Raw genomic sequence first — 15,208 nt, 5'->3', positions numbered from 1 at the left:
TTTTATATTAAGTCACATGAATTTTATATTAATTCAACACATACCTTGTAAAATGTTCTTGATTCTCAACCTTGTGAAAAATATCAAAACCAATATTAACATGTGAGAGCTGGAAAAACCAGAGTGAACTCCTTTGCTCAGTAAGGCAGACAATTAGTAGCAGAACCAGTACTTGAACCCAAACTCCTAAGAAAGGCTCGGTTGTCTGTCTGTTCATATTTACATGTCAGTTAAACCTTTTTGCCTTAAACTCCTTTCTTCATGTCTTTTATTTTTGAGGATTAAAGATGTAGTTCATGCCAAAAAAGATTTTTCTCCAATTTGTGATTACTTTTAGTTTCTGCTATAGTTGGTCTGGGAATTGGATAAATAATACATTATGTATGTTTATCTTTTCAAATAGTTACTTCTTCATGACGTCTATTAAAACATATTCTGCTACCTTTACACTTTCTATTTACTTAGTGCTCATAGCCAAAATCCTGTACTTATCTTTTTTTTTTTTTTTTTGAGATGGAGTTTTGCTTTTGTTGCCCAGGCTGGAGTGCAATGGCGTGATCTCGGCTCACTGCAACCTCCGCCTCCCAGGTTTAAGCAATTCTCCTGCGTAGCTGGGAATACAGGCATGCGCCACCATGCCCGGCTAATTTTGTATTTTTTGTAGAGACGGAGTTTCTCCATGTTGGTCTGAACTCCCGACCTCAGGTGATCCTCCCACCTCGGCCTCCCAAAGTGCTGGGATTACAGGCTTCAGCCACCGCGCCCGGCCTCCTGTACTCATCTTAAAGCACATTCCTATAGATAATAAACCGGAGACACCACATCATTATTATAGTAAAAGGAATGATGGATGCATTCAGTGGGAAAGTGAAGAATAAAGCACATTGTGATTAGTCACTGAGGCTTGGCAAAAAGACATCCAGTGAAGCACAAGATAAGCGAAGAAACATCCCACCCAGCAGTTTATTAGATGATATTTTGGCTTCGTGGAAAACTAAAAGCAATTATACTCAGATCAAATTGAAAGGAGATAAAGGAGAGAAGATATTTGTCTCTTTCCCCTGGTCTACTGTGATTCCTAGAATAAGAGGAAGCAATAATTTTCCTGTGTTGGGAATTTTAGTTCTTTGTTGACTTGGGCTGCTTTCAAATCACTGACCCAAATATTGGTGGCTACAAGCTTTTATTACCAACTACCTCCTCCCTCAAGCTACTGCCTAGTAAATTTTAAGGGTTTAGCCTCAGTGTTTTATTTTACATTCATGGAATTTGAGTAGCTAAATCTGCATGCAGCTTGCAGACAGCTTCCTCTCTCCCTTATTATAGTTGGCCGCTAAGCTCAAATAATAAACATTTAACAAGTGGAATGCCTTTTCCCTTTGGTCTTCTCAGCAGGCTTCATAAGGGACTACAGTTTATTTGGATTTAGGAGAACTGACTTCCATAGGGCTCAGTAGTGAGCCTTTTTCAGGATTGGTCACCACCACTGATTTTTTTCCCCTTTGAGCAAAGAAGAGAAAATTATTTTAGCAAGCACTTTCTCTCTCTCTCTGACTTGGCTCCCTCTAGGAGTACAGGATGTGCTATTTCAGTGGTCAGCATTCAGTAAGAAGAGAAATTGGGGATGCATAATTTGTTAACCGAGCAAAATAATCATTCTGCTTAAGGTTAGTTCACCATGTCTTATAGCACAGGAAGTTATATCGTAAAATATTTTATATTTCTTATAATTTATATTTTCTACTTCAGTGGAAATAGAAGTGGTTTAAATGAGATCTATGTATATAGACAGACTACTTACACTATATATATATATTACATATACAAAAGTTGCATTTTGTATTGCAAAAGCTCCTTTTATAACATTAAAAAGCCTACCTAATAGTTTATTCATTTTCTCTGTCTCACACACCCATACACACACACACACACACACACACACACACACACACACACACACAAATATTCTAAGATTTTATTTGGAATCATCTAAAACTGAAGAACAGTAAACATTTTAACTCAGGTATTATTTTTGTTTCTAATATAGGTTTTTTAAAAAAATATTTTTGGAACAGTTTTTAATTTACAGAAAAATTTATATTATGCAGAGTTCCTATATACGATATGCTGCACCCATTTTTCCCTACTAATACCTTATGTTAGTATGGTACATTTGTTACAATTAATGAGCCAATATTGGTATATTATTATTAATTAACATCCAGGGTTTATTTACATGCCCTTGGTTTTTATTTAACATACTTTTTCTGTTCTGGGATCCCAACCAGGCTACCCCATTACATTTAGGGGTCATGTTTCCTTAGATTTCTCTTGACTTTACTTGTTTTTGATGACCTTGACAGTCGTAAGGAATACTGGTCAAGTATTTTGTAGGAAGGCTCTCTATTGGAATATGACGTTTTTCTTATGATTCTGTTTTTCTCATGGGTTTTGTGGAGAAAGACCACAGAGACTTTCATCACCTCATCTTAAGGGCAGATACTGTCAACTGTTTATTTCTTTCCAAAAGTAACTTAATCCTCCAATATGAAAAAATTAGAAAATATGGACTAAAAAAGAAGAAAATATAAATCACCAATAATCTCACCTTACTTCCCATGAAGAAAACCACTATAATATTTCAGTATAAAACTTCCACATCACCTGTTTTGTATGTTTCTAAAATATAAAATAATATTGATAATATTTCTTTATAATGTCATTTTACTAGTATATTCTGAAATCTTTGAATATCAGTGAATATTTTTATATATTACTTTTAGTGACTATGTAGATGAATGAACCAGTTTAGCTACTAAATCGCTGTTTAAAAGTTTTACTATAAATAATGCAATATCATTGTTATAAGCATCCTTGTAGTCAAGTCTTTATTTACATCTTTGATTACTTCCTAAAGAAGTGGAATAATTGTCTTGCTAAAGGGTGTGCACTTATTTGAGGGTTTTGATGCATATTACTAAACATCCCTAAAGTTTACATTATTACCCACGTCCTGAGGCTGTCCCTATTTTTTGGTAACCTAGCCAGTATTGAGAGTTATCACTTTTCCTGTTTATAATTTTTATATGGTTAGATCTGTCACTGTTTTCATTTATGGTTTCTTGATATTTAAAAATAAGGTATTTCTCTAGGACTTTCTATAGTTTTATTTTGCTTTTTAAATCTTTCAAATTGTGAAATATACCATATAAAGAACATGGAACATAAATATATAGCTTAATGAATTCTTTGAAAGTGAATATTTGTGGGACCACCACCCAGGTCAAGAAGTAAATATTGCCACGAGCTGCCCATATTCTTTCTTATTGTAATCTTGAGGCTAACTACTATCTTATCTATTAGGGCAATCATTTTCTGTTTTTTTCTCTTAGCTTTTTAATACCCAGTTATTCACACCTAAGCACTACAGATTATTAGATTTGCCTTCATATAAACAAAACTCATACATTAGGTGTTTGGGTTTTCTTTTTCTTTTTTTTTTTTACTGTTTTATTGAGATATTATTGCACATACCATAAAAGCCACCCACTTAAAGAATACAGCTCAGTGGTTTTACGTATATTCACAGAACTGTGCAGTCATCACCACACCTAATTTTAGAGCATTTCAACATCCCCCCAAAGAAACTCCATGCCTATTACCAGTCATTCCCATTACCTCTTCCTGCCTCCACAGCTCCAGACAACTAATCTACTAATCTGCTTCCTGTCTCTATGGATTTGACTGCTCTGTGCATTTCATATAAATAGAATCGTACAATATGATCTTCTGTGAATTTTCTTTACCATTTCTTCTCAAGCATGTCTGCTGCTGACAGTCTGTTTCCTGTTATGAAAATATCCTTATATTTGTTTATTATACAATTCCTGACCAATTGTTCTTCTATTTCAGCACATTAAAGCTATGTTAGTCCACTCTTTCTGGACTCAATGGTTTCTGTGAAGAAATTCATTGTTATTTGAATTAGTGTTTCTGTCAGTAATGTGTAGTTTTTTCTCTTGCTGCTTTAAGAATTTTTTTCTTTATATTTAGTTTTTGGTACTTTGATTATGATATGTTTAGGTGTGTTTTTATTTTAGTTTATCTCATTTTGGGTTCTCTGAGCTTCTTGAATATATAAATTTATTATGTCTTTCACCAAATTTGTGAAAATGTCAACCATTAATCTCCTTAAATACCTTTTCTGTCTCTGTGTCTTTGTTCTCTCCTTTTGGGTCTCCAGTTACATGTATGTTAGATTTTTTGATATTATACTACAGTTTCTTGAGGCTCTGTTCATTTTTTTCTATAGTTTTTCCCTTTTTATTTTGCATAATTGCTACTGGACTATTTTCAAGTTCACTCCTTTTTTTCTTGTCCTCTATACTCTATTGAGCCTATCTAGTGAAGGTTTTGTGTTTTTTTTTTTTAACTTTTGTTTACTTAACAACATTTCTATTTTCTTCTTGTATCACTTTTCTTTCTCTGTTAAGAATTCCTGTTTTTTCATTGACTTAAGGTATCTTTACTTCATAAAGCAGAGATATAATAGCTACTTTAAACTTATAAAACTCTTTTAGTGACAGTTCCAGCATTTGGATCATTTGTTGATTCTCTTTTAAGAATTGGCCACATTTTTCTGGTTAGTTGCATGTCAAGTAATTTTAGATTATATACTAGACATTGTGAATTTGTATGAGTGTTTTAAATCTCAGTTCGGTTCTCCAAGCCTTTGCCACATTGCTTTGAATCCAACCTGTGTATGCATCCCTTGGGGGTTAGTCATTGTGAGACTTGAATGTGTGGTTTAAATTTCTGTTAAGTTTTTAAAATCTTTGATATGCTGGTTTGAGGGTTGCCCTGTACATGCATAGTTCAGGGCTTAGACTGAGGCTTGTACAAATTTATACACAGAATTCAGGATTCCTTTCTCTGGTTCTCTTCTCTCCGGGAGTCTTCCTACACTCTCTCTTTATCACTGGGTTTCAGCAATCTGACATTGGTGTAATGTATGCTGGTTTTCTTTGTGTTTCTTCTGCTTGAGATTCACCAAACTTCTGGGTTTTGTTGGGTTTTCATTTTCATCAAATTAGGAAAAATTTGGCCATTTTTTTTTTAAAATATGTTTTCCATCCCTCTTCTCTTCTGGGACTTCAGTTACACATGTTGGAAAATGTAATATGTTCTGGGTATTTCTGTTTTAGTCTTTTTTCTCTTTGTTTTTAATTTTATAGTTTTATTGCTATATCTATATGTTCACTGATCTTTTCTTCTACAGTTTTAAATATGCTATTAACCCCATCCAGTATATTTTACATTTCAGATATTATAATTTTTTCTATAAGTTTAATTTGGGTCTTTTCTGTATCTTCCATTTTCTTCCACATGTTCATATCTTCCTTAACCTTCCAGAACATATGAAATATATTAATTCTATTGTCTGTGTCATTGATGGGTTAGTTTCTATTGATTGGTTTTTCTCCTGGTATGGTTCATGTTTTTTTCCTACTTCTTTGTATGCCTGATAAATTTTGATTGAATGCTAGACATTTTGAATTTTGTTTTGGATGCCGGATATTACTATATTTTTAAAAATACTGTTTAACTTTTTCTGTGACACACAAGTTACTTGGAATCAGTTTGATCCTTTCAAGGCTTTCTTTATAGGCTTTACTACATCAGGTTTAGAAAAGGCTTTAATCTGGGGCTAATTTAACCCCACTACTAAGGTATTATTTGATGCCTTTTAAATTAGGAAGTCTTTGCATTATGGCTCATTGAAACACAACATACTCCCAGCCTTATTCATTTCCTGTGTTTTTTTCCCTAGCCACACATACATAACAGATCTCCAGAGCTCTTTTTCTGTGCAGCTTCTTTTTCCCCAGTATTTCTTCCCTTCATATTCTAGCCACTCTGGCCTCCCCAAACTCTGAATTCTTTCTCTGAAACTCAGTGAGATTACTGGGCTCTGTTTGGGTTTCACCTCCCTGTGCTATGGCGTGGACACTCTCCAGGCAGAAAGCTGGGGTAATCTTAGAGCTCACCTTGTTTGTTTTCCTTTTCTCAGGAATCCCGGGCCTGTGCTGCCTGTTGTCTAGTGATTGAAAATTATTATTTTATTTTCTTTATTTGGTTTGCTAGTTTTTAAGGAGGAAGATAAAGTTAGTCTTGTTAATTCATTATGGCAAGGAAGCAGATAATCTCTCAATCTTTAAATCTATTGAAACTAAAATTGGGTTTAAAATTAGCATGGTTTTATTTTTGTGTTTTTCTAGTTACTCAGATAGTCACCCAGACTTGTGTTTTAGTAAGTTGAAAAAAATAACAGAAATTGTTGGTTAGGATGGCTAGTGTTTATATTCTTTTCTTCCTTAATATTTATGTTGTTTCTGTTAGAGTCATAAAGGGCATGTATATACAGCATGCAGTTTTCCAATAACACAAATGTAAATTATGTCAAAGTTCCCATTTCTAAGCTACTTACAGTGAGCAGCAGGACTAAGCTTGAGAAGGCTCTTCCTGTGAATAAACGTATTTCTGTATATAGAGACATGGCAAAGGTGATAATCCTTGTGTATGACAACATTTAAAATTGTTTTGAAATACTAGTATATAATTGTATAGGTTACAAAACATGTTCACCACTGTGGTCAGTGCTTTTAGGGAATAGCCATGTCTGATTTATTACTTGATTTAATGTTAAAAATCACAATTTCTCCATTAGCATTGTACAACAAGAAGATCCAAATGAAGAGCTTTCAAAAGATGAGTTCATTCTGAAGTTAAAGGCAGAAGTACAGCGTTTGCTGGGTAGCAACTCAATGAAGCGTCGTCTGGTGTCTCAGTTACAAAATGACCTCAAAGACTGTCATAAGAAAATTGAAGATCTCCACCAAGTGAAGAAGGATGAAAAAAGCATTGAGGTTGAGGTCTGTAAAGCCTATAGAGTTAAAAAATCATTTTTAAAAGGCTCAATAAAGAAAACTTTTACACTTTTTTTTTTTTTTTTTTTTTGAGACAGAGCCTCACTCTGTCTCCCAGGCTGGAGGGCAGTGGTGGAAACATGGCTCCCTGTAGCCTCGACCTCCCATGCTAAAGCAATGCTCCCACCTCAGCCTCCTGAGTAGCTGGGACCACAGGCACACGCCACTATGCCTGGCTAATTTTTAAATTTTTTGTAGAGACAGGTTCCCGCAATGTTGCCCAGGCTGGTCTCAAACTCCTGGGCTCAAGCGATCCTCCCACCTCAACTTCTCAAGGTGTTGGATTACAGGTGTGAATCACCACATCCAGCCCTTTTACACTTTTTTAAATTAATAAACCTTTGGCTTTCAGGAGTTTATTTGACATTTTTAGAAGTAAAGTTTAAAGAAGGAAATACCATTTTTAAAGGGATACTGACAGTCCCTGACTTAGGATGGTTTGACTTACAATTTTTAGACTTTACAGTGGTGGAAAAGTTATATGCATTCAGTAGAAGCCATATTTCAAGTACCTGTAAAACAGTTCTGTTTTTCACTTTCAGTACAGTGTTCAATAAATTTCATGAGATATTCAACAGTTTATTATAAAAGAAGCTTTGCATTAGATGACTTTGCCCAACTGTCGGCTATTGTAAGTGTTCTGAACACATTTAAGGTAGGCCAGGCTAAGCTATGGTTTTAATAGGTTAGATGCATTAAATGCATTTTTGACTTAATGATATTTTCAACTTATAATGGTTTTATTAGGCGATAAACCCATTGTAAGTTGAAAAGCATCTGTATGTTTTTTCTGGTTACTCTTGGCACCTAGTAAATGAGATACCAATTAGGTAAAATTCCTTTACCATAAATACAAGGAAGTGTTCTCTGTAACAAGGAATCTGCATTTCTTTAAGATTGGTTTTTACCAACAGTGCTCTAAAATCTAGTTAAAATAAATCCTCCATAGAAATCCTTTAGTATTTTCTATGAGATTTTCCGGGCCCATGTTCTTACAACAAAAGTCATTCTATATGAGGACGTTAATTATATAGTGATGATGGTACAGATATTATATAGTGGTGGTGGTACAGATGGGAAAGGCACAAAATCTGGTTATGTCAGTCATTGAAATCCACCTCTGTATTCTTCAGTTTGGAAAATGAAGCTGGAGCACTTTGTGACACTTTTGACTTTACAGAGCCAATTTCAGACAAATTGAAACTAAACACATGACTAATAAGTAAGTCAAAGATATTTCTGTAAGATCATGCTATCACAGAGATCTTTAGGGCTGCTCTCCTTTATAGATCCTTTTTTTTACCCTTCCATATTTCACAAATCATCAGCCATCTATACTCCCAATAGAAAATAATATATAAAACACCTAATAACTAAGAAAAGGAAAAGAAGAGGGAAAAGGAATGTGGGTAGTGTACTCCTTTTCCTCCTGGGTGGAGATAATTGTTTACTTCCTTCTTTAGTACTGTTTTATCTCCTATTCTTTTAAACTAGGAGTTGTGTTCATTAGAACAGTTCTGCTAAGGTATGTATAATGTTCTTTGCTAATTATTGTGGAATTTTAATTGTGGCTAATTTATATTTTGGAAAAACAGTGTTTTTGCTATCAAAATCGTTTCCAGCCTGATTCTCTCTCCTGAGTAACTACATTTGATGACTAAAACATAGATTTTAATATTAACAACAAATGAGAGAGACTCCTCCCTGCCCTGCCCCCTGCACATTTAACATCTTTAAATCAAGCTGTTTTCATCGTTGCCCTACATTTCTTTAAAAGGATGGGAATGAAAGCTTGTTTCTCAATTTGTATTAAGACATTAGAGTTTATTAGTTTAAGCATTTTGGTGGGAGTGCTCTAAGATTTAGGATACTAGAAACCTGATTTTGAGTCTGAACCTTAGCTCAGATATCTTGGTGCTTTCTTTGTTCTGTATTAAAGTTGCTAATGGCATTTGCTATACAGATACACTTTATCATGTGTAGCAGTCGATAGTGGTCACGCATTGTGTTGTTTTTTAGCCTTTCCATTTCCCTCTGTAGTCTAGTTGATCACTAGATCGAAGGAATAACTATCTCATCTTTGAGTATTCTTTTTGTCCAGCTACTCTGTTGCCATAGTGAATTCTCGGTAGTCTATATCTAAACTCTGATTTTTCTCAAAGTTACTTCAGCTGTGGGCTCAAGTGATCTGCCCACCTTCACCTCCCAAAGTGCTCGGATTACAGGGATGAGCCACTGTGTTGTGGCAAAGAGCTCAGAGTCCAGGTACACAACAAGTGAAATGGAGTAGATGTATTTTTAAAATCTTTGTAACCCCCATCAATGCATAAAAAGAAAAGTAGATAAGGAAAACACTCAGAGGAAAATATGCAAAGTTATATAAACAGATAAATCTGGGAAGATGGAAAAACAAATGAACAATGAAGGTATATAAGAGGTTCCACTTTGGTGGTGGACACAAACAAGAAACACACATGAAAGCGATTGTTAGATATTCTTTTCCCATCAAAGATAATTATTTAAAGATAATCACTGCCATTGGATGCAAAGAGAGATGGGCAGACCCATGTACTACCTGACAGTATACATTTGGATGGCATTTCTGGAAAGCAATTCGCCAAAGTCTATCATGAGTCTTAAAAATTGTGTGTATTGAATAAAATATATGTCCATGAGTGAATGCTGACATAAATGAATACATACAGAAATAGGATAAATGCTTGATCTTAGTAGGAGAACATATGATGAGAAATAGGATATTTGCATTGTCTCAAAGTATCCTATAAGATACTTATCATTTATTATAAAACAAAAAACAGTAAGTTTGCAATGGAGATGACAGATCCCACCTTCAACTGATTATTACCAGTGGTGAGACATAGTGATATTATGTGTCTCCTGCAAAGAGCACATATCAGTTCTTGACATGCATGCCAAAGATGCATAACCTGATTTTAATAAACCTAAAAACTCCAAATTGAGGAACTTCCTACAAAATAACGGGTTAGTATTCTTAGAAAACATCATGGGTTTGAAAGACTGAAAAGCTGTCCTAGATTGGAGGAGACTAATGAAACATGACAACTAAATGCCACTCAGAATCATGGATTTGATCTTGGACCAGAAAACAGACATTTGGGGCAAATTGGAGACATTTGTATAAGGTCTGTAGATTACTTGATAGTATTGCATCTGTGTTAATTTACTAGTTTTGATCATTGTGCTGCAGTTATGTTGGGGGAAGATGAGTAAAAGCTATATGGAGATTATTTGTACCGTTTGCAATTTTTTTAAAGTATGGGATTATTTCAAAGTGAAACTTAGAATTTTTTAAAACTTGAAAAACTTTTGACTATTTAATATTCAGACTAAAACAGATACCTCAGAAAAACCAAAGAATCAATTATGGCCTGAGTCTTCTACTTCTGATATTGTCAGAGATGATATTCTGCTGCTTAAAAATGAAATTCAAGTTTTACAACAACAAAATCAGGTGATTAAAAATATTTTTTATATTTTATGAGAATTTTTATTTCCTCATTAAATACAAAGGATATAATAGAGTTTTTGCAAATAAAGAGGCAATGTGAGTTAGTAGACAAGTATATTAGTAGGTGATTCTGAGTTCCAGTTACTTCCCTTTGCTAGTGAACTGTTGGTTAGTAGTTTCATTGGAAGGTAAGTTAGTGTAGTTCCAGTTCTCTTTCTCTATTGTAGCATGGCTGACAGAGGTATTCTTTCCTCCTTAGCCAGCTCTTGACCCAGAAGTAAAACTTTGCTTATTTAGATGGTTGCTGAAGATTATTGAATTCTGAGACTTATTTTAAGGCATCAGCTAGCCAATACTTCTCTGGTTAAATATTTTCATTTTATATATTTCAAAGTAAATACAAAATTTAAACGTTTAGTCCTGTCAGAAAGCTACTTGTTAAATAACTGAATCTGTGTTCTTATCAAAGCGTGAAGAGACTTTTTTGTTTGCAGAATTGTAAAAATAATGTCAAATACTGTTATAGGAGAGAGAGAAAGCATAGAAAATATTTTTAAAAAGATAAAATTAATCAGTGAAAATGATGTTTATTTTCTCTAAGTACTAAGTATATTCTTTTGTGTCTAGGAACTTAAAGAAACTGAAGAAAAACTGAGAAATACAAATCAAGACTTATGTAATCAAATGAGACAAATGGTACAAGATTTTGACCATGACAGACAAGAAGCTGTGGATAGGTAAGGTCTACATAGATGCCTGACGACTGTCTCCTGGGTACCCTTCCCGTCTAAGTCCCTGCCCTTCCCTGTGACAAAAAGATTCAAAATGAGTGAATTCTACCCTGTTGAGATCTTGGATTGGCAGAGATGAGTCCCTGGCTTCTCAAATTAGAATTTGGAACACATTTTCCATAGAGACAGTGTTATGTAGTGGGTTGGGTTCTATAGTATCATTGAAACTGTAGTTCACTGAAATATTATAGCTTAATTTTTTTTTAAAGACTCGTCTGGGAAACTATTCTTTATAAATAAAAAAGTCTGTGAGAGGGAATATGTCTTCCAAATACCAAATCATAAACTTGGAAACAGACTTCTGGAACATAACTTACTTGTGAGTTGGGGACTGCTAGTATTTGTGTTTAATATAGATGACTTGAAATTTTGGAGCCACACCCTCAATTATTGCCATTAATTTTTTATAAACAGAAGTCCTCAACATAGATTACTGTCTCTGTTTGAAGGACTGGGGCAGTCTCACATCCAAGTTTCTAATTGTTCTCTAGAAACATTTGAAGAAAGAAAATTTTGAAGATTCTCATAAGATTGTTGGCTGTTAATTAATTATTACCACTTTCGGTTGGGGAAAAGTAATCTGACCTCAATTATAATTTGCATTAGAGGGAAGAGGTGAGGAGGCACGAAGGAAGCCGATTCATTTTGGTGTTTGTAGTGAGACTGGGAATTGCCTTTGATTCCGCTCTGTTTCCAGGTGTGAGAGGACTTATCAGCAGCACCATGAAGCCATGAAAACTCAAATACGTGAAAGCCTATTAGCGAAGCATGCTTTGGAGAAGCAGCAGCTCTTTGAGGCTTATGAGAGAACTCATTTGCAACTGAGGTGAGAATAAAGAGTTTAGCTGCCTTTTAAGCTGTAGAGACTACATTCCCCTATTCCGTAATTTAGAGGAAAATTGTTTGTTATGCAGCTCTTGTATTTTTTTGTGGTTAAATCATTTAGTTGCTGGTTTTGTGTATCCAAGGTCTGAGTTGGATAAGTTGAATAAGGAGATGACTGCTGTGCAGGAATGTTACCTAGAAGTGTGCAGAGAGAAGGATAATCTAGAATCGACTCTCAGGAAGACCATTGAAAAGGAGCAACAGACTCAGGAGAAGGTACAGTACAAGTTTATGTTGTATCGACATCCTTTCACTCTTTAAGCCTCAGTATTATCATTTAAACGAATACACTTGTTCTAGAGAAGTGAATAAGGAAGGTATTCATAGGTTCTCTTTGCTTTTGGCTGTATCACAGTCATATAGCTCACAAATAAAATACAGTAAATACTGAAATGATTATTAAAACCTTAGTGTACAATGGCATATAGATAGGAGAAAGTGAATTTTTTTTTCTTGCAGATTTATTCTAAAGGGCAGAAAAAAAAAAAAAAAGGATCAGTGTCACTTTAAATCTGAAAATCACAGATCCTCATTTTCAGTGTTGACTGTTCAGGAAACCCTATGTAGTCCTGTGAGCACTGCACAGAGCATTCCTTCAGAGCCCTTTTTCTTGGATCCATTTCTTTCTCACTACCTCATTGTCATTTTATTCTTCTGGGGAGAAGAGTAGGAATTTGAATGTTGGTCTCATGATAGGGAAAGTGATGATATGGAGGATATGGACAGCAAGGTCAGCATCTTCGTATGACCTCCTTCAGGGAAGCTGGAGGGGCTAGAGTAGATTCTCCAACTCTGCCTGATTCTTCTGAGTCACCCTTGGTGAGTGTCCAGGAGTAAAATCACATGTAAACAGTCACACCTCTTTTCTTCCCCGTCCTGTCCCAGCGCCTTAACAGGCCTGACTGTCCTTCACACTTTGGACCAGCAGCAAACCACAGTTTGAAAGCTGTCTGCCTCAAGATTAGAAAATATTTTTAAATGCTTCAATAAATGTTCTATACAGAGGTTTTTGAATAAGTTATGTTAAAGCAAGCTATTACTACCACACACTTAAAAAGAATAGTAAAGAGGAGGCAAGGAATTCAGTTCATTCAATATCTTGATTATTGTTGAATAGATTAATATGGTGAAAAACGTGCCATGTATACATATCATCTAGTGGAAAAAGAACTTCTAAAGGGAGCTGTTTTAGGTAGGGATGGCAGTATAAAAGTGAGACAGGATCTTATATTTCCTTGAAATTGAGGACTTAGCTTTCAGTAATGTTTTAAAAATTAAAATAGGGAAATCACTAGTGTGATTCTTTTATATGTATAAAAATTGGCAAGAACATAAGAGGAATTTTCTCAAAGAGATCATTTCAGGAATATTTTCTGATACTTTTACTAGAATCAATTTGACTATAAAATTTGATCTCATATAATGGGTCAGTTACAATTAATATCTGCTACTGACTGATATTTTGGCTCATGAGTGTTTGTACACAAGTCCAAGAAGAAAAGTTAAACTGCTATTTGATCCTTCAAAAACAAATTTAGAGGTTAAATTTTGCACGTGTATCCCAAAATTTAAAGTATAATTTAAAAAAACTTTTCATTGTTATACAGTAAAATTGACTTCCTCCCACCACTGGGCTTATAGTTCTATAAACCTTTAACACATTTATAGGTTTATCAGGATACAGAACAGTTTTATCACCCTAAAACGCTCCCTTTTGCTATCCTTTTGTGGTTACACTCCTCCCCCAAGCCCACCCCTCACTTAAAGGGCCAGTGTACTTAAAGCATTAGAAGTTTAATTTCTTCCCTCTCTGGGAATTCATTAGTTTTTTACTATAGAATTATATAAGCTCTTAGTAGTATAAGCCAGTCAGAACTGAAACATCTTTATATTTAGGAGACTATTTAATCTTCTCACATTCTTCAGAGGCAGGCAAAAATACACCTTTTTTTTTTTTTTAAAGGAGATGTTTCACATACATGGGAGAATCTTACTAAACTCTAGAACAAGTGAGGGCACTTTTGGGGTAGCTCTTCCATGCAGGACATAAGCCATTTTACTGCAGCTTAGCTTTAGGTAGGGAACTTAACCTGGATACAGAATATATGAGTCAGGTAACAATAAGAGTTAAAGGGTGTTTTTTTATGTTTCATGCGTTGTTTTCTGAAACACTTGCTGAGTCAGGTTGCAGGTTAAATAGGAGCTCAATTCCAAGTTTTAAAGCTTTTAGTAGCACAGAGAACTTTCCTCACATGTTAACCTGGCTCATTGAGAGAAAGGGGGAAAAAGTCACGTACACAGAATCCTTCAGGTTGGGTAGTAATCAGTGAAGGCTATGAATTTGCAGACAAGGCAAAGATGGTCAACATTCCCATTCCTGATGCCATTTCTGTACACATTAAGGCTTATTTATACAATTGTAATATGAGTCAGGTATGTGCATTTTAGAAGTTAGAGGGATTTTTTTTGCTATCCAAGCCATGCACAACAAGTTCATATGTTTTAACTTGGAGACTGTTAGTGTTGTAGAGAGATATTTATTTGAATTTTGTTTAAAGAGACAGCTGTAAGCAAACTGCAGGTGGACCTTGAAAAAAAGTACCAAGATACACTTATGATGCAAAAGAGCAAGTGGCTGAAAGATCAAGAAACTGATATTAAACAGCAAGTTGAAAGTGAAGTGATCTTAGCCAAAGCACATTGGGATAAGGAACAGAAAGAGGTGTGGATTAAAATTTCTTTCTGGTCACCACATTTTTAAAATGTGGTACTAACTTCAGAGACAATTCTTCCTGAACCAGATACGTAATTTTTATTTGCCAGGCACTTACATAATTGCCCATTTTACCTTTCGGAATTGAGCTATTAGCAGTTACCACACCCGTTTTATTTTTAGGAATTTAGCCACCTCTTGACTTTTCGACCCAACTCAGGATATAACAAGTTTTATGGGCACTTCTTTGATTCCTCAAAATGAAACCATGATCTGATTTCATATTGTGGAATGATTATAACTCTAGACTAATATTTATAACTAACAAATAAGCCATACCATG

The 15,208-nt window shown here is 34.8% G+C and overlaps 1 protein-coding gene across 8 annotated transcripts in view; it reads left to right on the top strand.

Moving 5' to 3' along the window:
- The window catches only part of CEP152 (centrosomal protein 152), an 88,558-nt gene that overhangs the window by 32,877 nt on the left and 40,473 nt on the right, over positions 1-15,208 (top strand). For 7 of the 8 annotated variants that reach the window (XM_054451192.2, XM_054451187.2, XM_054451189.2 and 4 more), the window contains 5 exons: positions 6,728-6,932; positions 10,354-10,479; positions 11,104-11,213; positions 11,965-12,093; positions 12,236-12,368. In XM_054451192.2, coding sequence (XP_054307167.1) covers positions 6,728-6,932; positions 10,354-10,479; positions 11,104-11,213; positions 11,965-12,093; positions 12,236-12,368 — 703 coding nt within the window. The remainder of the gene's footprint in view (positions 1-6,727; positions 6,933-10,353; positions 10,480-11,103; positions 11,214-11,964; positions 12,094-12,235; positions 12,369-15,208) is intronic. The other variant, XM_063652212.1, reaches the window with a different exon arrangement.

Source organism: Pongo pygmaeus, chromosome 16, assembly GCF_028885625.2.
Source record: "Pongo pygmaeus isolate AG05252 chromosome 16, NHGRI_mPonPyg2-v2.0_pri, whole genome shotgun sequence".
Classification (NCBI taxonomy): domain Eukaryota; kingdom Metazoa; phylum Chordata; class Mammalia; order Primates; family Hominidae; genus Pongo; species Pongo pygmaeus.
Note: the sequence above shows the minus strand (reverse complement) of the source record. Positions and strands in the feature narration are given on the sequence as shown.